Genomic DNA, 22082 nt, shown 5'->3' on the forward strand with positions numbered 1-22082 from the left:
CGTTCTACGAAATATCATAGAACAAAGTCTTGAGTACCAACAACGGCTAACGATCAGTTTCGTAGACTTTAAGAAAGCGTTTGATAGTGTCCACCGAGAATCACTATGGAAAATAGCTAGAGAATACGGCATCCCAGAGAAATTCGTCCAGATCCTACGACACCTATACAGTCAGTCTAGTTGCTGCATTAAAACAGAAGAGGGAACAACAGAGTTTTTTACAATCGAGACAGGTGTGCATCTTATCTCCCTTCCTTTTCCTCCTAACCATCGACTACATAATGAGGAGAGCAATGAACCAGACTGCCTTTGGTATTCCATGGCGTGAACAAAACCGAATGACGGAGTTGGACTTCGCCGATGACGTTGCACTATTCGGGGCTACAAATAAATGCATACAAGAAATGACGGAGAGCCTAGATAGCCAAAATTGGCCTCCGCATACACTTGGATAGGCTAAGACTAAAATTTTGCGAGTGGGATATAAGGGAAAGGATGCCCCCGTCAGACTTGGCGAGTCAAAGCGTGAAGAGTTAGACAAGTTCACTTATCTTGGCAGCATCATAACAAATGATGGGGATGCCTACTTTGATGTAGCGTGCCGAATGAAGGCAGGGAGCATTTTCCAAAGGTTGCAGCCTATTTGGACAAGCCAAGCCATTGGACTCGAGATAAAAATACACCTTCTCAACACAATCGTCATACCAACTGCAACATATGCATATAGACATGGAAGTCATCTGTCAAAATTGAGAAGAGACTAAATGTGGCACAACAAAAATGGCTTAGACGGATTTTGTGAGTCAGTTACACAGATCACGTCTCAATAAAGGAAATCCTATGCCGAACTGGGAGTCGAACACTTAGTGAGGTTGTGACAGTGCGTCGCATGAGGTTTGCGGGACATGTTCTACGACAAAATGAACTACGCATACTAAAAGTTGCGATGACATGGAGGCCAATACGAGGAAAGCGCAAACAGGGACGTCCTCGTATAACTTGGCGTCACACCTTTATGGAGGACCTCAGAACAGTGGACATCAAGTGGGAGGAGGCTTCAGACATTGCCAATGACAGATCTTTATGGAGACAGCTTGCCGCCCAACGCGCCTAACGGCTCGGGAGGACCTAAGCCTGTATTATATAAGATAAGAAGATAGGATTATATGCTCGTATATATTTATTTTTTTTAAATCGCAGACGACTAGATTCTAAACCTAGTAATTGAATTATACATTTATAGCACAGCAAATTATTTGTGAAAGTCGTACAACTATTATCAGAGAAAGGAATTGCAATGTAGAATAGTGTACAACTTGTTGAGATCATGAAGAGCATATCAGAGAAAGGAATTGCAATGTAGAATAGTGTACAACTTGTTGAGATCATGAAGAGCATATCAGAGCAAGGAGTTGCAATGTAGAATAGTGTACAACTTGTTGAGATCATGAAGAGCATATCAGAGCAAGGAGTTGCAATGTAGAATAGTGTACAACTTGTTGAGATCATGAAGAGCATATCAGAGAAAGGAATTGCAATGTAGAATAGTGTACAACTTGTTGAGATCATGAAGAGCATATCAGAGAAAGGAATTGCAATGTAGAATAGTGTACAACTTGTTGAGATCATGAAGAGCATATCAGAGAAAGGAGTTGCAATGTAGAATAGTGTACAACTTGTTGAGATCATGAAGAGCATATCAGAGAAAGGAGTTGCAATGTAGAATAGTGTACAACTTGTTGAGATCATGAAGAGCATATCAGAGAAAGGAGTTGCAATGTAGAATAGTGTACAACTTGTTGAGATCATGAAGAGCATATCAGAGCTAATTAGAATGCATTTGCACCAAACTGCTAGTAGACAACTAAACCGCTGTAATAGATCTGAACTAATACAACTTTGAATAACTTTCTTGTCAAAAATACTAAAAATATAACTTTCTTTATAATATAGACAAAAATCAAGTTGATATACAATAAATGTACTAGCGACTTTAGTAATGATAGTTCTTAACAGAATCGAACTCACTACAATGACACAACCTTTGAGTTGTACGTTCTGGAGTTGTCTTCCCCTAAGACCCAGTGACGACACTGCCACCTAAGTTGCATCTTTTACAACCAATCGCTAATCTCTTAACTCCCACCATCACCATATAGAAACACACGCACACTCCTTAGGAAACAGTTAAGTAGGCATTTGTTTTTTAAGATTTTAGATTTCCAAAGTCATTTTTTATAAAAGCATTGATAATAATTTAATAGCAAAGACTTTCAAAAGTATATTTAAAAAAAAAACAACTACAATTGTTAAAATGTATGATATTTGGGTTTTTGGCACGTCTTCACAATTTAGGTAGGCCTACAGGCTACTCTGCCTCATCGTGGTATCCGGCTGGAAACGATCGAAAGAGGGGACGATCATGCCAAAGGGTAGCAAAACAAAGATCCAGTGGGAGTGCCCAAGAGAGCATCCTTAATGCACTGTGCGGGGATGTCAAAGAGCTCCCATAACCTTTGTCAACGTCTAGGTGTTGTCCCTCATTGTATAAATTGTGCACCCTACATGGTCAGCCTGGGAGATTAAAGGAAAATGGCGGGGGCCCCGGCGGAGCGCCTATGGCCACATTTCTAGTTTGCGAGTCAAGAGTGTCTGTGTCGCTGGAAGTGAACGTCAAATTAATCGCGAGTTTAACCCCGAGTCTGACCCCACACCCCCGCCAGACAGAATGGTGTATACGAGGTGTACACTGTTCATTCAGGTCGGAGAAAGGAAGCTCTTGTTCGCCTTCGCTGGTTTTAGTGTTTAAAGTGCAATGCACAACTCTACACGACAATTTCAAATAGTCATTGATGTACATAAAGTGGCAAAGTTTGCAGTTTTAGTCACACAGCTGAGAGAAAAAATCATCACCAGTAATTATTCTGGGTTTATACATTGTTCTAAGAGACAGAAAGAGCCACATATATATAGAGAGAGAATAGGATAGTTTATATTGCAATATATGCAACTTTAATTTTTTTTCCCAGTGGTAAAGCACCTAGTTTCCAAACCAAAGATTCCCAGGTTCAAATCTAAGTGAAGACTTGGATTTTTCATTTCAGAATTTTAAGGGTACCTCGAGTCCACCCAACTCTAATGGGTACCTGTCATTAGTTGGGGGAAAGTAAAGAAGTTGGTCTTTGTATGGTCACATGACACCCTGGTTAACCATCAACCATAGAAATAGGTGATCTTTACATAATCTGCAAGATAGATTGCAAGATCTGAAAGGATTACTTTAACAAATGGTTAGCAAGTTCATTAATATAAATTACTCATTCAAGGAGTCTTGGCAAATTTTAAACAAAGCTTCAAGTCAGTGTGCATAGTGTTGGCACTCTAACAATGCACACAGCAAATATACATTTTGACTAATATTGTCTTGTAATTGAAATTCACCAAAGCTGGACAGTAACAAGTGAAGTACCGGTATAATTAAAAGAGTTGTTTCAATAATTTCTGTATCAAGCACACTGCCATGATGAAAATGAGCTCCCAAGGGATCTATTAGCTCTGTACTATCAACACAGGAGTTACCAGTGTTTCCTTTGTGTTACAAATGTTGACATTATCTTAGTTACAGAGTCTGACCAGAAAATGAAATATATTTTGTCCAAGTTTAATCCCCTTCAGAAACCTAAATAGGTGAAGCAGGGTAAATATTATCAGTTCCTGTGGTCAATGCAAAGTATCATCAATATAAGATCCATTTATTATTAAATGAAATGTTTATTTAATGTTGAAATAGTGTTAGATGTGCAAAAAAATCATGTAATAGATGTTAGTCATTTTCTGTAGAAAAAAAAGCATTTTGAAATAGATAATTCTTTTTAATGTTTTTTAAACATACGGTACATAATAATAACAATACTATACAATCCAAAAATTATCCTTTTAAAATATAATAAACATTATAAATGTTTTGATAATTTTTTTAATAGTTCATAAATATGTTCAGAAGAAGGTATCAGAAGTTTTGTCACTACAGGTTTACTGTAAAAGCTAAATATTTTTAACTCCATCAGACAAGACATGTTGATAAGTTTCTGTTGACATTGGGATAAACCCTGAAACAAAATTATTTGAAACAAAAATTTAGTACCTATCTATTATTGAAAAATATATTTGTATATTCTATGAGCATGGAATGGGTTGCCTGAGCTAGCCAGGAAAACCAGTGACTTGGCAGAATTTAGATCATTGGTTAACATGCATGACTAAATGGATGATGCGTAGGACGTTGAAGTAACGTCTGTATCATAAAAGATAAAACATAAAATAAAATAAATTTGTGCAAAGTATAAAATTCTAAAAATGTTATATTACTTTATTTTGACATGCAACTAAAAAAAAACAAAAAAAAAAAAAAAACAATGTTACAAAGACAGTTTGTGTAGAAACACAAACTCAAAATCGGCCCTGAAGTGGTCAGCACACGCAGGTTTCAATATTTTCAGAAAGAACATCAGAAACTAAGAATTACAAACTATCAATAACTACAACCCTATCTCTGTCGATACTAAGGGCAAATCTCTTATTCAAAGCCTCAACAAAGAAACTTGTCTCTTCATTGTGCTGTATTGATATACAGATCCTGCACTTCAAGTGTATAGTATGAAACACTACTTATAATTTGTTGTTTTACTTATATGCATACTAAATAGGTTTTTTTTTTTGTTTAATTTTGTTTAAATTGTAAGTAGCTAGTATGACAGAAAATACCTAAATTAGTAATACAAAACATTGTTTCGACCAAAAAAAAAGGTAAAACTTGGCATAAATGTGTTAAAAATTTGCTAAATTATCATCTCCCTTACTAAACAGTCTCCCATGTTTTTTACTACAAATAGTTGTAAAAATGGTATATTTATATGAACAAAATATACTTGCAAAATTGATTTTAAAAATCAAATTTTTCGCATTAAAAAAACAAAAAAGTAGCTGTTGCATCTAAACTTTGAAAGATCTAAAATTTTGATATCATATTTTCTGTTCTAGTTGATAACATTTAAACGGAAGGGATGGACGGACAGACAGACCACACTTAACTAATAGCGGCTATTCTCCTTGTGGGTCACAAATAGAAAAAACAACAAGATAAAACTTCAATTGAGAGAGGGAAAGATTTTATGTCTAGATCCTGAATTAAACTTTTAAGAGCAATCTTAGCTCTGGAGAATCAAAAGCACGATGTTGAGACCCTTTCAGGGAAAAAGAAAGAAAAAAAAGTGAGTCAAGGAAGACAATTCCCGTAATAAAAAAAAAAAAGAAAGATATTGTCCTGGACATATGCTAAGTTGCAAAAGCTGTAGAAATGTATGCAAATTGACTAGAGTGTCCTGGGCAAAATTGGAGAGTCAGTACTATTGCTATATTTAGGTTTTATGAACACATACAAGCATAAAAAGTGTGATGCAAGCTAGTGAGAACAATTAACATGGCTAAGACTCTATCACAAGTAACACCTACTTGCATTAAGTCTTCTTTAATCTTGGGATGAGTTTTCATTTCTTGTTTCATCTGTACACTTGTATGAGCAGAAAATCCTATCAATTCAGTTAGTACCTGAATTATTCAAACACAATATTTTACTATCAACATGACAAACATAATAATTCTTTAGCATTGGTCATCTTCATTGCCAATGAACATCTGGAGGTTAGGAAGGGGAGGGCAGATTGTGTTTGGAAAGGCTTGGTTGACAGAGTACTGGAAAAGACTGCATTTACAAAACCAAGAAATTTTGGTAGTGTTCAGATGAGCTCAATAGTAGAGGAAAGGCAGTGGAAAATACAATTCTTCTGGTATTTACCTTATCATCCAAGTCAACATCTATGCTAGCTGTGCCATCATTGATTCTACAGGCTAGAGTCCAACGATCTCCATTACCACAGCTTAATTTTTCTGTTAAAGTACTGATATAAGCCTAAATAGTTGAAGAGGGAGAAAACATAAAATTCATTACTCTAATCAAAATTATAAAAAAAAACAATAAAAAAATGATAGTTATGCTCAAAATATTTACAGTTTGACTTACCTTTACAGTGAGAGTTGTAGGAGGCATCAAAGTGTTGATAGTTGAAAGATATTGGTATGGTAACTGAACAAGATCTATGGAGAACAGTGGGAAACATTAATCATTATAGTTTCAAGTATATGTTAGGGTCTTCCATTCAGATTTTTACTATTTAAAATTTTGGTGATCTTAAAAAGATAATACCTTTATGCTGCTGTGCTTGGAGATCTATTGGTCGAACAACAGCTTGTGGTATATATTTCTCTTCATGTACAGACTTGAAAACAGGCTCTTGAACTGCCAACTTCAACCTCTTCTCATTGGCAGCATGGTGTGAAGATAAACTTTCTACTGAGTTGGAAATTGTTTTGGTTGATGCAGAAGATTGCATTGGGCTTCTATTATTTAACAAATGTGTTGACCCTGGTGATGTACTGTATCTACTTTTTGAATTATCTACTAGCTTAAGTTTACTTTGACTTAAGGAGCTTTTATGTGTAAGAGACTTATGAGATCTTTTTAAATTTGAAGTCAATTGGCCTTGTTTATTATGTATCCCTTGACTTTCTCTGCCCACACTATTGAAATAACTGTTCATCTTGGCTTGAAACTGAATAGTTTGACTACCAGAAATGCCTTTTGCTAGATTAGAGTTTTGACTCTGTGTTTCCTTTAATACACCTGAACTAGTAGTGGAGGTCTGACCTATGTATATCACATCTTTTTCTTCTTTTATTTCTTCAGTTTCATTGTAGTTGAACTCATCTTCTAACAGTAGAGAATAGTCTGTGTCATCGTGCCACTAAAGTAAGAAATAAGCAACATATGAAAAGCTTAATAGACATTGGGTGTTGAATAGTTTCTTAATAACATTCAACTTACAAATCCACCTTTTTTATCTTAGTAACTAAATTAAAAACACACAAGTACTTTTGTATTACCACAACATGCATCTTTCTAAAGCAAACAGCAGTAATAAGCATAAATACTTGACTTTTTGGAAAATCATTGTAAGCTATAAAGATTTTTGTTAACACAATAATCAGTATAGATCAGCATTTTTATGTTTAAATACTTAGATTCAAATATTTGTTTACATTCATCTTTTTCGGCAAGTCTGCCCTGTCACATTATAAGTAGTTAAGAAAAAAAGTACAGTACTAATATAATTCACTTACTTCATCATCATTTCTAATGAGTGGTTTTGTTTCCTTGCTCTCCACTTTAATGTTAGAATTTGAATGTTCAAGTGGGTTCTCTCTTTTCATTAGACTACTTAGAGCAGTAGCTGTTTTTTTACTAAATGAGCTAGTATTTGAACAACTTTTTGACATTTTCTCCTTACTAATGCTATTGTCTGACTGAGGTTTTTTATTTTGAACCAGAAACGTGCCAGAAAACTCACACCTGGCACTGTTGTCTCCATTTTCTCTGTTGTTTAACCTAAGGATTTCAATCGACAAATTTAAAAAAAAAGCAATTAAATTAAACACTGGGAAAAGTTCAATGTTCAGTGTATTTATCTAAGAGACGTACTGTACTTCATGTTATAAATAAATTAATGAAAGTTATAAATAAATATAGCTTCAAATAAATATATATATATTGTCTTCTATCTTCTTATATATTTAGGGAGTTCAAAGACTACAAAACTATTTTCTTTGTTTTATTTTTTGTATACAAATCCTAGGGCACCTACATAGATTTCTGTATAACTACTTGAGGTTTGTGATCTTCTTCTGTAGTCTCTACCTCTCCTCCTAAAATGTGTATGTTTTGAGGAGTCAATAAAATAATTCCTCTTCTACATTTCAATGGTCCATGCAACAAGACCTGTAACAATGCAATACCATAAACGGAGCTATAAAAATGTATAGTAAAAAAACAAATTAAACTAGGTTTTAAATAATGGATAGCAAACATAATCTATTTTTCTTTTATATAATTTTTAAAGTCTGGAAAAAATCACCTTAAGTCCATAAGGTAATGGGTCATTTAAAATTTGTATTGGTTGATATTCCATTGCCTTAATTTGGGTATGTCCATCTGTCAAGCTTAACATCAACATGCGTGATGGTTTTGCCTACAAGTTGAAGAAAAGAAAATTATCTTCTTGTTGCAATGAATAATATTTGGAATTGCTTGTAACTGTATATCCAATGAGTTTTTTAAGAAAGGTTACTTAAGGTAAATGTGTTTTGTGTGTGTTAGATAAAAACATAAAAGAACTTGAATAGATGTTATTTATAAGACAAAATCAAGAAGAAAAATGACATTTGACTTGACCAATGTAAACAAAAAGGTTACAGATAAAATTTTGTTGATAAATAATTTTGTACTTATTCAGTTAAAAAATAATGCAAGTAAAATATATTGTTACCGTCCATGGTTTTTTATTGTCTGATAATTCATCGTACTCCGCCTTTTGACCTTCAAACTTTTGTAGTTGACTAAATAATGAGCTGCCCACATCTATACAAGAAATTATCTGCATAATAAATTAGGCTACAAGTTACAAGTGATAGATGAAGAGAAAAGGGGAATAATGGGGTTATCCTGCTTGGAATCTTCTGCTGTTAGATAATCCATAAGGATTATATTGTTAATTGAAGAAAAAGAAAAGCTTACACAACACAAAATATGTAATTCTCTACAGTGTTGACCAATGCTTTAAGACCTATACAACTGTAAGATACTTTCAGAAGCAGATTCTAATTGTGTGAATTTTACTATTTATTCATAAAAGATTTTTCAATATCATTTTCTATACAATAACCTGGAGTGGATAATTCTGTGTCAACTCTACATTGTCTGTTGAAGCTATACTTGTAGGCAATAAACTTTCTCCTATTTCAGACAGGTCAGACATTAACCACTGTTCAAAGATTAGACATTGTAGGTTCTCTACTGACTGTACATTACCAGTGTTCTGTAAATAGAGGAGAAACAATGTTATTAATTTCACATTTATATCAATAGCATAAAGGGTTTTGAGTTTGAAGAAACTTCAAGCATTAAAATTACAAATTGATGCAAAGTACATAAAACATTGAAGCAGTAAATTTAATGCCTAAAACAAAGATCGAAGTAAATTTAAGGCCTAAAACAAAGATCATGGTTATTTAAGTAGCCTGCAGTCCCTTTAAAAATTAGGGCTGCATGTTGTATTTAAGAAATGTCAGTATTTCAGATGTTTCTGGGTTTAGCCTAACCCCATCATTGCTCTTTGTCACTCAACACACTGAAAATACCCTTTCACTGGCAGAACTTATGGCAGGAAATAGTCAACAATGTTTTAGCAATTGATTTCAACATCAAAATGTTCAAAAATCTTTCTTCATCCAAATTTGAAAGGCTGCACAGTCAGTAAAGCAGTGACAAGTATTTTTAAGTTCATGACTCATGTCATTACTATCAGCATTAGACAAATGGGTCACAGCTGCTAGTAAATCATATATTTTAGGGTCAACTTGACCCTTTCTGGAAAAAGGCTGTTGAACTGAATGACTGAATTCACCAACACTTTATCTGCATCATCTGAGTGTTTTGATACCAGCTGGTGTATTGAAGAAGACTTAATTTTGTCTACCATATTAGGCATCTCAATAAACACATTTGTGACCACAAAAGATAAATATTTAAACAAGGCTCAATAAGTTTTGAAAGTAAAAAGGATTAATAATATTTTTTTCATCCAAGCTGTACAGTAAAACTGCCTTTAAATCATGCATACTGTCACTGACTGAACCATTGATCTTACAGATTGACCTAAGATGAAATAGCATTTAATCAGTGGATATCGACATATTATGTCATGTGACAGTTGCATAGTAGCCTTGTGAAATGGATGCCAAAATGTAATGATGTCACAAAGGTTTGTCTGTTAATGACAATAATTGCAAAAGAAATAAATGACCATTCCAAGTGGGAACATTCTGTTTAAGGGGGTGTTCTAGTTCCTGATTTTTCCATTGAGCTTCAAGTATTCCGCCACTTCTTTTGAAGCCTTAATCATATCATGAAATAAATCAGCACCATGAAATTTTAGATATTTTTCAACAGCTAAGTTCAGATTATGACTTTCACAGGAACATTGTTGCGATATGAGAACTTCATATTACATCCATTATTCAGTAACAAATTCCAAAATTTCACTCTTTATAGTTCAAGAAGAAAATCTAGGTAATGTAATAATTGTTAATGTGATATGATATGTATTTTAAGGATATATACAAATTGCAAAATATCAATATTGCACATTTTGATCAGTTCGGTTATGGTAAGGGCAGTTCATTCAGTTTGTTTCCCAACTCTACTACAAAGACAAATTGTGATAAAATAGAAATCATATTGCAGTACACTGGGGTTTTGAACTTTAAGAATTTTAGGATGCTCCAAGTCCACCCAACTCTGATGAGTACCCGAAGTATAGGAGGTTGGTTGTCATACTGGCCACATGACATGCTTGTTAACCATTGGTCATAGAAACAGATGACCTTTACAATATCTGCTTTATAGATGGCAAGGTTTGAAAGAGGTACTTTACTACCTTTACTTTTATAACAATGAGATTAACATCTTATTCAAAACATAACATATGTGAACAAATGTGAATATTAATTTGTTATAAATCTCACTGTTCTATTCAGTATTTGTTCTAGTTTCTTAAAGTTTTCTTCAGTGGAGGAATACCAAATGAAAGATATATATTCTAATATTGGCCTAATCTCTTAATTTAATTTATTAAATTAAATCACACCATGTCACAACATTGTTTGATGGCCAGTGACATGTATTAGTTGTGAAGCACAAAATACACTTTATATTGGTGCTTAGGATGTTTCATGTGGGAAGTATGCGTCCACAGTTGAATTGTGGGCAAGAAATCTCGTTTTGGGGAGTTGAACACATGATTAGCAGTCAGTAGCCGCCATGTTCTTGAATCTTATGGATGAGTAATACAGTTAGTTGTAATAAGTAGTGAAATGATTTTGAAATGAGAGGACTCATAAAAGATTTAATGTAAGAAGTACAAACAGATGTATGCTTATTGTGCTTAATATTTTATTGTATTATTATTGGAGAATTTCTTGTATTTATTGATGGCTGGATTTGCCAGTATGTTTATATTTTATGTCAAATAAATGTCATCTGCTATTCAAGCATCCATTTCTGAATCTCCATGTTTGTTGTGCTATCTATTATAGATGCAGAACTCATTTAGTAACCATATGCGACAACAAGTATTACAACAGTGTCAGGGGGAGGTATGGCGAGAATGAATGTTACTTTGATATTTTGGTATGATTGTTATATCCCCTTGTTATGAATGCAAAGTGTTGCACATGTTATGAACTGAATGATTTAATCTTCGTTGAATGTGCAAGAGAGTGTGTTAGTTAGTAAGGTCTTGCTCCCGGTCCAGGAAGGTTGGACATTTACTTCCTGGACTGGTGTTTTGTGTATTAAATATTTATTGAAGTTGATTTCATTATGTGCTTATTGAATATTAAAGTATTATTAGTATTTCAATGGATATCTATAGCTGGAGTTTCAGTGTATCTAGTAGTAATTGTTCTTTTGTGAGTAACTAAGCAAGTATTAAGTAATTGTAATTAAGTATTGAAGAACCCCCTAGCGAACCAAGACAAAGTCAAGAAACAAGATAAAAGCCAAGTATATAAAGTGACCTCCTGACATCTGAGGGCCAGTCCGGGCAGGTACCATGTCTGTTGTACCTATTTTTTTCATCACCTTGAAGAAGTCATTGAACTAGCCAGAGCCTGCAATTTTTTTGTTCACTGGTTCACCTCTACACACGATTGCGACTGTTACACACGGAAGTAATTTTGCTATCAAGTCAGTAATATATTCAAGAAAGAATCTCAATAAAACTTTGTGCTTTAACATCGTTTACGTCAACGTAGACAGCGCCTAGAGATGTGTATATATCATTATGTTTAATCAACTCTATATAAAATGACATACCATTCAAAGAAACAAGTTGACATTTCTACTAGAACTGTATTTGTTTAACCTAATTTGTCATATGTCATTGACTAATTTGGACTTGCAGCTACTTCTTGTATACCAAAGTCAATGCGTCACTCCCCATTTTTTTGTTGAAGTCTTGAGATTCAGCACTTCATGGCATCACCATTTAAAGAGACACTACTACTACTACTATTCACTTACTATTGGATTATTCTACATTCTACCGAGGTCAATGCGTCACTCCCCATTTTTTTTTTCGTTGACTTCTGAAAATTCAGCACGGCGTGACATCACCATTTAGAGACATCACCATTTAAAGGGACATCACCATTGTTATAGACTTTACTGGGAATTTGACGAGATTATAATTAGACTATTTTAGATGGACATAGGAATTATGGGAATTAACTAAATAAGGAATTATGGGATAGATTTTAACAGTAGCAGACATTAGTAGGATAACAACAACGACTCACTCCTCTTAGTTAATAGCGAGACCTTTTTTTGTAGTAACTGTCGACATTTGGACTGTGCCCCTTCATTTTCTGGATTAAACATTTTGTTAAGTATCTATCGTTTTTCCTTAACTTAAGTATATTCTACAAGTTGTTATATGTTGTTGGTTGAACGAACTCCATCTAGACTTAAATCTACATCTCAGACATCTGTAATCTGTTCTACTAAACAACCCACAACATATCTGGCAACCCTCCCAACGAGGCTAGGAGTTAGAGTGGGTCAGCCCAGCGGAACTTTGTAACTTTGTAGGACTTAAATCTATAACATCATATGCTGAAAGATTATTGGATTTCAATATCTATTCTATTCTTCGCTGGCTCTAGTCAAGGTATATATCTGGATTATTCTAGATTACATTTTAGACTGCAGCTGGAACATGATTTTACTAGATCTAGATCTACTTAGAAAGTTTATCCAGTGAACTTCAACTTCATCGTTGTGTGATCCAATAGTTCTGGACGTCCTGTTATTTACATTGTTCCTGCTATTTAAGTTGTTCCTGTTGTTTATATTGTCTCGTAGTGAGTGGGAAGTCCGTCGCAGTTAAGTTATATACCTCATTATATCAAGTACGGAAGGTTACCTCTTGACTTATTTATATAGCTCTACATACTAGATCTACATTGTTGACCGTTGGAGTCATATAAAACTTTGTTCCTGTGTTCCTGAACATATTTTTTTTTTCAAGTGTTTCCTGACCATCAACACACGAGTGTAGTATACCCTACTACTACACTGCGTGATTGTATAATTTTATTATACATAATTTTTCAACTTGAGAGAGTTGGACTTAGTTTTGTTCTCTCTTGAGACAGCACCACTAGCTTGTCTCAGCAGTACCAGTTTACCAGTGAAGCAGCCGTGAAGTCAGAAGCCAGGATCAAGACATCATCACTGGAATCTTGAGACAGACCTAACCAGAGGACCTTTTTGAAGAACCGTACCAGTACCAGAAGTTACCTTATCTGAGCATGTGTTTTGTTGAGCCTGAACACACTTAAGTTGTCTTGTGTGTAGAAGACTGACCAGTATACTCCATAACTGAACGGGGATTTCGAAAAAAGATGAGTACCGGTATACCTCTCTCTGTATTTTAATTTAAGTCTATAGGGACAGTAGATCTTTATTAATATCATATTGCCTGTTGAGGGCGCTAAAGAGGGCATAACAAAGTTGGTATGATTATTAATAAAGTCTCAATATATGTTTAGATTGTCTTGTTTTGTTCGTATCTAGTTAAATTTTAATTTTTTTTTTGAGTAACGTGACGTTATTTTCATTGTATCTTTCTGGTCTTCTTCTTCTTAAAAAAGTCTCATATCATTATAGTTTAGATTTATTTTTTTTGTGTTTATTTTATCATATTATTTATTTATTTACTCTTTATTATTAAATAATTTTCATCTTTAAGTAGATCGGGTAAGTTATGTTTAATCTAGTAAATTCTAGATTGGTGTCGAGCTACATTTAGCTCATGAGAGTATCTAGATCTATTTTGTAGACAACAGGGTCTACAGTATATTTAAATTTTAATAGATCTCATTTGTCCCGATGTTAATTGGTTGACATTATTATTTAGATGTGTTTGATTTAACACAGTCTAAAAGAGTCAGTATTGTTTGTCAGTATCACTGGATTGTGACTGACATAAGGTAGATTCCATAAAGTATTATAGATCTATATTGTATCTACTTGGATTAGTAGTAATCTGAATTTTGGCTCAAGTCTAGACTAGTGGAATCCTAGATCTAGTAATTTTATCTGAGGTATCAAAGTGATTGAGTGGCCAGTTGTAAGTCCACAGAGGTATTATTTTATTTGAGATATCAAAGTGATTGAGTGGCCAGTTGTAAGTCCACAGAGGTATTATTTTATTTGAGATATCAAAAAGATTTAGTGGCCAGTTGTAAGTCCACCGAGGTATTATTTTATTTGAGATATCAAAGTGATTGAGTGGCCAGTTGTAAGTCCACAGAGGTATTATTTTATTTGAGATATCAAAGTGATTGAGTGGCCAGTTGTAAGTCCACCGAGGTATTATTTTATTTGAGATATCAAAGTGATTGAGTGGCCAGTTGTAAGTCCACCGAGGTATTATTTTATTTGAGATATCAAAGTGATTGAGTGGCCAGTTGTAAGTCCACAGAGGTATTATTTTATTTGAGATATCAAAGTGATTGAGTGGCCAGTTGTAAGTCCACCGAGGTATTATTTTATTTGAGATATCAAAGTGATTGAGTGGCCAGTTGTAAGTCCACCGAGGTATTATTTATTGAAAGTGAGATATTGACATAGTAAAGTTATTTGAAGATAAATCCAAGGTATTGTGGCTGATTATTGTTTTGTAAGTCCACTAAAGTGTCCAAAGTGTTTAAAGTATATTGACTATATTTTTGAGGAAATATGTTATAGACTTTACTGGGAATTTGACGAGATTATAATTAGACTATTTTAGACGGACATAGGAATTATGGGAATTAACTAAATAAGGAATTATGGGATAGATTTTAACGGTAGCAGACATTAGTAGAATAACAACAACGACTCACTCCTCTTAGTTAATGGCGAGACCTTTTTTTGTAGTAACTGTCGACATTTGGACTGTGCCCCTTCATTTTCTGGATTAAAACATTTTGTTAAGTATCTATCGTTTTTCCTTAAGTATATTCTACAAGTTGTTATATGTTGTTGGTTGAACGAACTCCATCTAGACTTAAATCTACATCTCAGACATCTGTAATCTGTTCTACTAAACAACCCACAACACCATTTAAAGAGACATCACCAGTTAAAGAGACACTACAACTACCACTATTCACTTACTATTGGATTATTCTACATGAATGCAATTACTCAAGTAATCGTGAATTATCTACCTTTGTTACATTGATGTTGGATTATACTGAACTTTTGCGCATCGACGCCCTCTTGGTCATCGTTGAACGTAAAGGAAATAGCAAGTGCCAATATAAACCTATTGGACTGATTTGATTATTTGTATATCTGGTATCTTTTTGGATTATTATTGTACCACCTGACTAGATAATCTTTTTTTTTTTGTATGCACCCATTATTATTACTATTAGTATCATATCAATGTTCAAATAATTTTGTTTTGTATTTGTTTCATTCTCTATATCTGATGAGTAACAAAGCGTTTACAAGGAGGCTGAACAGCAACCAGACACTCCAGAAGATTCTACATTCTCAAAGTAACACCGTCGTGTGGAAAGAGTTGTCATCTCTTTCCTGGCATCAGACACAGATAAGTTGAGTTTTCTTTTGTCTGTTGTATCAGGCATTCAGGGTCGAGTGTACATTGCCTTGTCAGTAATGGAATTAAAGGGTGAAATTTTTTTTTTGTGTTGATCCTTTTTATAATTTATTGTCTTATGTAAATTGAACAATGTTACTTGTTAACTTAACTTTTATAAATTAATTTAAGCTTATTCAGTAATATTTCTTATTATATTGTGATTACCATGGACGAGTTTAAACCTAGGTCGATTGAGTTAATAATAGAACAGGCATACATGTTTGAAATTGAGGGTGAGAAATTACGAGAGTTTGTTTTAAGCCAACAAAAACTAGATCTAGAGAGATTAACTCTAGAATTGGAAAGAAAGGCAATAGAAGTGGTAAAGTTGAAAATGGAACTGGAAGTAAAACTGTCATTACAGGGAGATGTGCCCTATAAAATAGAAATTGAAAATGACCTATTAACTAACGAGGAACAAAATAACTGTCAGGATATTGTTAATAAAATCAGTAGGATAGAAGATAATGAAGAAATTGAAAATATCTTAACAAGTAAGGAACTAAATGATTGTAATTATACTGTTTATGATATCAGTGAGATAAAAATTGGAGAAGTAATTGAAAATGTCTTAACTACTAAGGAACTTATTGATTGTCAGTTTATTGACAATACTATTATTCAAGTTCTGAGATCATTTCATAGAGTACACAAACCATTACAGAGATTAAACCTAACAAAAGGAGTTTATCAAGTTGTTGGTGAGGGTAAAGTTAAACTAGACCCCAATAGACTACAAATGTTTTTGTACCTAAAACTTCCAAGAAAAAGAAAAAAGAAATCTTGAAGTAGTATTTCCCCTCTCCCTGTTGCTGAGAAGGGGATGTCCACGAGGGTCACCTGAGTTCCCGAGTGTGACTTGGCAATAGAGAAAATTCAGCATTGTCTGTCTTCATGTATTTTAATTTTTTTTTTAACCAAATCTTAATAGTTATTGTATTATCTAAACAGTACACCCGAAATAGCTTGCTGTGTGATGCACCAAGTAGATGGCTTCCTTCCGGTAAAGTGCAGAGAGCTGATACATAGAGTGGCATTACGTCATCAGTAGCGAGAGTGTCTAATGCCTAGACAGATACCTCTGATACCCAGGAGGATTCACAATCCAGTTTGACCACAGACCATTGTCTACTAGCTGATACACTGTCAAGACTAATCTAGCAACTTAGCATAGTTACATTAGTTGTAATTGTTAGAATTCATCTTTTTTTTTTCCCAATACAATGTGAAACGCGGTTTCAACTATTAGAGATTGTATCTTGTTGTATATTATTGCTATACATAGGAGTTGATCTTTTCTTGTATTTTTGCTGTTTTACATATTAAATATTAACGTGGAAAGGACTATGCCGATTTCAATTTGTAATTTAACTCTCCATGCCACTATTTTTTTTTTCTCATTTATTCTTTTCTCTCTTTCCCGTTGTTGTAAATAGTGTCATATAAGTGATAGCCTTAGCTGGATATATTTCTTTTGTTAGGTTAATAGGGGCTAGGGGCTATTTCACTTTATTGTACATTATATACATTTGTGTGTAGATATATATGTATATATATATACATATGTATATAAGTATGTGTATGACACAGTGTGTGTATGTATGTATATTTGAATGACTGTTATCTAATAACAGAGTCATATCGTGAGAGGGGGGATGTCAGGGGGAGGTATGACGAGAATTAATGTTACTTTGATATTTTGGTATGATTGTTATATCCCCTTGTTATGAATGCGAAGTGTTGCATGTGTTATGAACTGAATGATTTAGTCTTCGTTGAATGTGAGAGAGTGTGTTAGTAAGGTCTTGCTCCCGATCCAGGAAGGTTGGACGTTTACTTCCTGGACTGGTGTTTGTTTATTAATATTTATTGTGCATTGTTTGAGCTACATTGGATATTAAAATATCATTGTTATATTCTTGGAGATCTGGAGTTCGAGTTGATGTGTATTGAAATATAATTGTTCTTAGTTGTAATATTTAAGAATTGAAGAATTTAAGAATCAAGTAATATTCGTTTGTATAAGTGAAACCCTTAGTGAGCCAAGTTAAGAAACACAAGAACAAGAACCAAGCATATAATTGGAACCTCTGACAAACAGTATTCAAGTGAATGAGAACATCTTGAATTTCTGCATAGTAGACATCTAAATGTCATATACATAAATGTCACACATTACACACCAGCATAAAGATATTCAAAATTACACAATATCATTCAAATTGAGTAGACCAAAACTTGTTCCTACAATCTTTAATTAGATTAAATAGAACTACAAGTGTATTTATGAGCAAAATGATCCAAAGTCATACCTTATTTTCTTGTTCAATCCATTCCAAGCAAGCAGCTAACCATTCAGAGGAGACTTTAATACTGTAGAAATTTTGTAACCAGTTTTGCATAGAATGGGCAAGATCCATGTAACTAGAAGTATTGAAGGAATCTTATGAAGAATCACAGGAAAGATTTATTCAAAGTTTACTAAGCAAAAAAATTATTATATGTGCATATTTAGCAACTTATAAAAAACTACTACACAAATCTAAGTTCTGCTTCAAAGTTCAAATCCTCTTTAGTTTTCTCCCTTCATTTTCCTTATTGAAGAAAAAAGGTTGATTGGAAGTTATATTTTATGCCAGATTCCTGATAATTTGAGCAAAGCATAAAAAATATTAAATGTACTGTACACACTTTAAAAAAAAATTGCTTTTGCATCTAATAGCCCTTCTTTTATGCTTATAGCATGCTCAGTGCACTATGTCCAATCTCAATGATTCAGCATACTACAGACATACGTGCATTTTATTAGTACTATGACGATATGGAGCTTACAAACAAAAAGTCATTTCAGTTTTCCCAGCATATCATGAGAAACATTTATTTTTAAATTTATCAATTATTTTCTTGTCCACCCAGAAACTAATTCTTATATGATTTATCTCCCCTTGTCAAGACAAAAGTACTGGCTCTCACGGGATGTAACTCTACTAGCTTCTCTATGGTTAAGTTTTAATTATTTGCTGCTCAGACGGGTGACCAATAGCACTTACAATAGAAACTGCACTAGCCCTAAACACAGCAGCATAACTATTCACACCTACCCCTCTCCCCACGTCGGATATACACGACTTTAAGAATAGAGTCGCACAAACTGGACAGAGACATTTATATTCTTTTAGGTCCCTATTTATACGGAAGACAAAGAATACAAACAATAAATAAGATTTGACAGCTGACATCTCCAGTATGTAGATACGTGGGAATGTCTCTTAACTTTCTAGCTCACCTGCCCAACAAAAAGTTTAATTATATATAACTCAAACCTATCTATACAAAGATAGACCCAAAAAACAATTTAATATGCCGGCTAAAATTCAGTCTCCTCTGGCGGAGAGTTTAACTTGTGAGGGTTTCTTATGGACAAACGACCTGGTTGTTGATAACTCCTTATCAACGTAGACCTGCAGTTGCCAACATCTGTCAGATCTCCAAGCAATGTCGACCACACCAGAGCCCCCCACCTAGCTGTCAATGCCCATAGTAAATGATAGTATATTGCCCAGTGCCGCGGCAGTGTCCACAGTGCCTACTGCCCAGTATCGGGAGTATCCAGCCCAACGCCCAAGCTGTTTACAGTTTAGTCTTTAGACTAGACTTGTCACTTAGAATCTGTTGATATGGTGCGCAAAAAGTACATGCATTCAAGATAATAAAGTTGTTTTCTGCCTTGATGCTAATGATAATGTTAATGGCAGTTGTTTGCTTATTGCTGACTGTGAACCTATACTATCGTATAGTATATAAAAAAATATCTTAACTAAAGTAGATCTAATAACTAACTAGATTAACTAGATCTAGATCTAACATGGTATGGCGGTACGGGTATGGTCACTTATGGTGCAAACTTACGCTCTGAGTACTCTAAGCTAACCCTCGCCTAACTGATAACTCTTGTCTTGAGTATATAATTATACACAGTCTGGACACGTCAGAGAGTTAAACTAGAAGACTAAACTTTTACTTTGGTCGCACTAAATCATTTAGATCTTAGTAAATGACTAATAATATATACTAATATAGATCTAGATTTAGTAGAATATAAATCCACTAAGTGACTAAGACTAAGGTTTTTGAACAAATGCCGCCATATCCGATATCGTCCATGTAGACTGCTAAATTGAGTGATTCATTTAACATTAATATTGATTCATAACTCTAAATATAGATTCTAGATCTAGCATATATAGTAGAGTCACTATTGCGGAGCAGGCATGTTTGCGGAACAGCTCGTCGAAATTAGTTAAAATCTACTTTATTTTGAAATGTTCTGCTAAACTACTGTAACGGTACTGCGCATGGTCCATTTCTCTACATTTCCAATATAAGGGTTTTCCTTTCACAGCAGAAAATTAATTTTGACTCCAGGTTAAAGTTGACAGGTGTGGAATCGTCCATTATTTTTCACGTACCAGGAGAACCGCATAGGCCATGGCTTAAGGCTTTTTAAAAATGATAATGACACATCACCTGCATGATACACATATTTTTCGGTTTATAAATGGATGAGAAAAAACTTCATTTCATAGCTATCTACCAGGAATTCAATTTTTAAAAAATTAGTAGGTGTTTATCCTGTTTTTACCTTTTTAAAGATAGTCACAATTGTGGAACACTATATGGTAGATTCTTATAACTGAACACCGACTTTCGGGAACTAGGTCAATTTTTTATTTTTTTATTTGGTGAAGGTTTAACTTACAAAAAAACTGAAAGCAGATTCTTATTCTGCAACTAAATGACTATAAAAATAGCTGTGTTCCTTTGTATTACCACCCATAGTCAAGATTTTATTTTAAAATAAATTAGGTCACTTCATGCTCCTATTTTGAACACAGTTTTTGGGCTTTCTCCTTTAGTTGAACAGTGAGCACCGGTGTTGAACACCACTATGTAATTGCTAATAAATTATATCGGTGTTACTTAAAAATTATTTAGATTGTAGTAAAAGAAGTAGATTCAATTTTGCAATATGTATTTATAGTCTATTTCCTCATATACTCTCTCTGTTAATTATGATCTAGGTTCACAGTCAGCAATAAACAAACAACAACCATTAGCGTGTCATGGCGGAGAAAGATACTTTATTATATTGAACGCGTGCACCTTTGCGCACCATATCAACATCCCCTTTTCTTTAAAAAAAATAAAAATAAAACATTTCGGGGAGTATCATAGAAAAAAAATAAAACAAAACCACAACATAAACAACTAAACATAACATACATGTATACGCTTCAATCAATATGAAACATATCACATTTAAAAATCAACATTCAATAGTTCATTAAGACACATAGTCATTGAATCTTGTCGGTTTCTTCAACTGATCCCTTGGTCGCAGGGAATGATGAGTTGATGAGTGGCGAACGTGTTGATCCTGAGTTCTATTGTCCTGTATGTTGTTATCAGTATCGGGAAATATATCTTCTTCTGTTTCTCTGTTCGGGTTAATATGCACTCTGTTTCTTTGGTACACTGTACCATTATCACCTCGAATAATGTATACGTAAGCTCTCTGATTGACTTGAGACTGGATTCTTCCACGTCTCCATGTAGGGTCATTAGGAGATTGGAAATAGACCATCTGTCCAGTTTTCAGCTGACTTAAATTTCTTGACCTCTTATCATAAGATGTTTTTACACTCATCTGACGTTTTTCTTTCCTTCTCATAATGTTCTCTTGACATGTAGAAATCTTAATGTTACTCCTTTTGTTTGGTATCAGTGTTCGAGTCATCCGACCAAAAAACATCTGAACTGGGATTAGATTTGTGTCTTGCCTTGGAGTATTTCTAAATTCCAGATGAGCTTCATAAGCATCTGACTTTGATTCTCTAGATTTCTTCATTATGTTCTTCAAAATTTTAACTGCTGACTCAGCCTTTCCATTGGATTGATGGTGTCCTGGAGAAGATTTCAAATGAGTCACTCCCCATTCCATCATAAATTTGGAAAAATATTCCGATGTGAACTGAGGTCCGCTATCAGATATACAAACTTTGGGCACCCCATATCTTGCAAATAAAACTTTCAGTTTCTTTATAATTGCGTGTGTTGTTGTCAACTGCATGTTTTCTACCTCTATGAAATTTGAATAATAGTCCACTATGGCTAGATATTGTTGGTCACACATTT

At 34.0% G+C, this 22082-nt stretch overlaps 1 protein-coding gene across 6 annotated transcripts; it reads right to left on the reverse strand.

The window, feature by feature from the left end:
- Positions 1–3303: 3303 nt before the first annotated feature.
- On the reverse strand, positions 3304–20670 carry LOC106066330 (recQ-mediated genome instability protein 1-like). 6 transcript variants are annotated; one of them, XM_056031437.1, is made up of 12 exons: positions 19996–20066; positions 18200–18311; positions 8835–8987; positions 8439–8546; positions 8028–8141; positions 7758–7891; positions 7237–7501; positions 6263–6860; positions 6080–6153; positions 5855–5968; positions 5512–5607; positions 3304–4109 (listed from the first exon to the last, which is right to left on the reverse strand). In XM_056031437.1, exons 1-12 carry the CDS (start codon positions 20049–20051, stop codon positions 3954–3956), a joined length of 1980 nt encoding a protein of 659 aa, XP_055887412.1. In that variant the 5' UTR covers positions 20052–20066; the 3' UTR covers positions 3304–3953. The 6 variants fall into 6 exon arrangements, with proteins under 6 accessions (XP_055887412.1, XP_055887413.1, XP_055887417.1 ...); XM_056031438.1 differs by lacking the exon at positions 19996–20066 and adding an exon at positions 20144–20520 and having other exon boundaries at positions 3305–4109; XM_056031441.1 differs by lacking the exon at positions 19996–20066 and adding an exon at positions 20530–20670 and having other exon boundaries at positions 3306–4109.
- Between the last annotated feature and the right edge of the window lie 1412 nt (positions 20671–22082).

The sequence above is a fragment of the Biomphalaria glabrata genome, chromosome 6, assembly GCF_947242115.1.
Source record: "Biomphalaria glabrata chromosome 6, xgBioGlab47.1, whole genome shotgun sequence".
Taxonomy (NCBI): domain Eukaryota; kingdom Metazoa; phylum Mollusca; class Gastropoda; family Planorbidae; genus Biomphalaria; species Biomphalaria glabrata.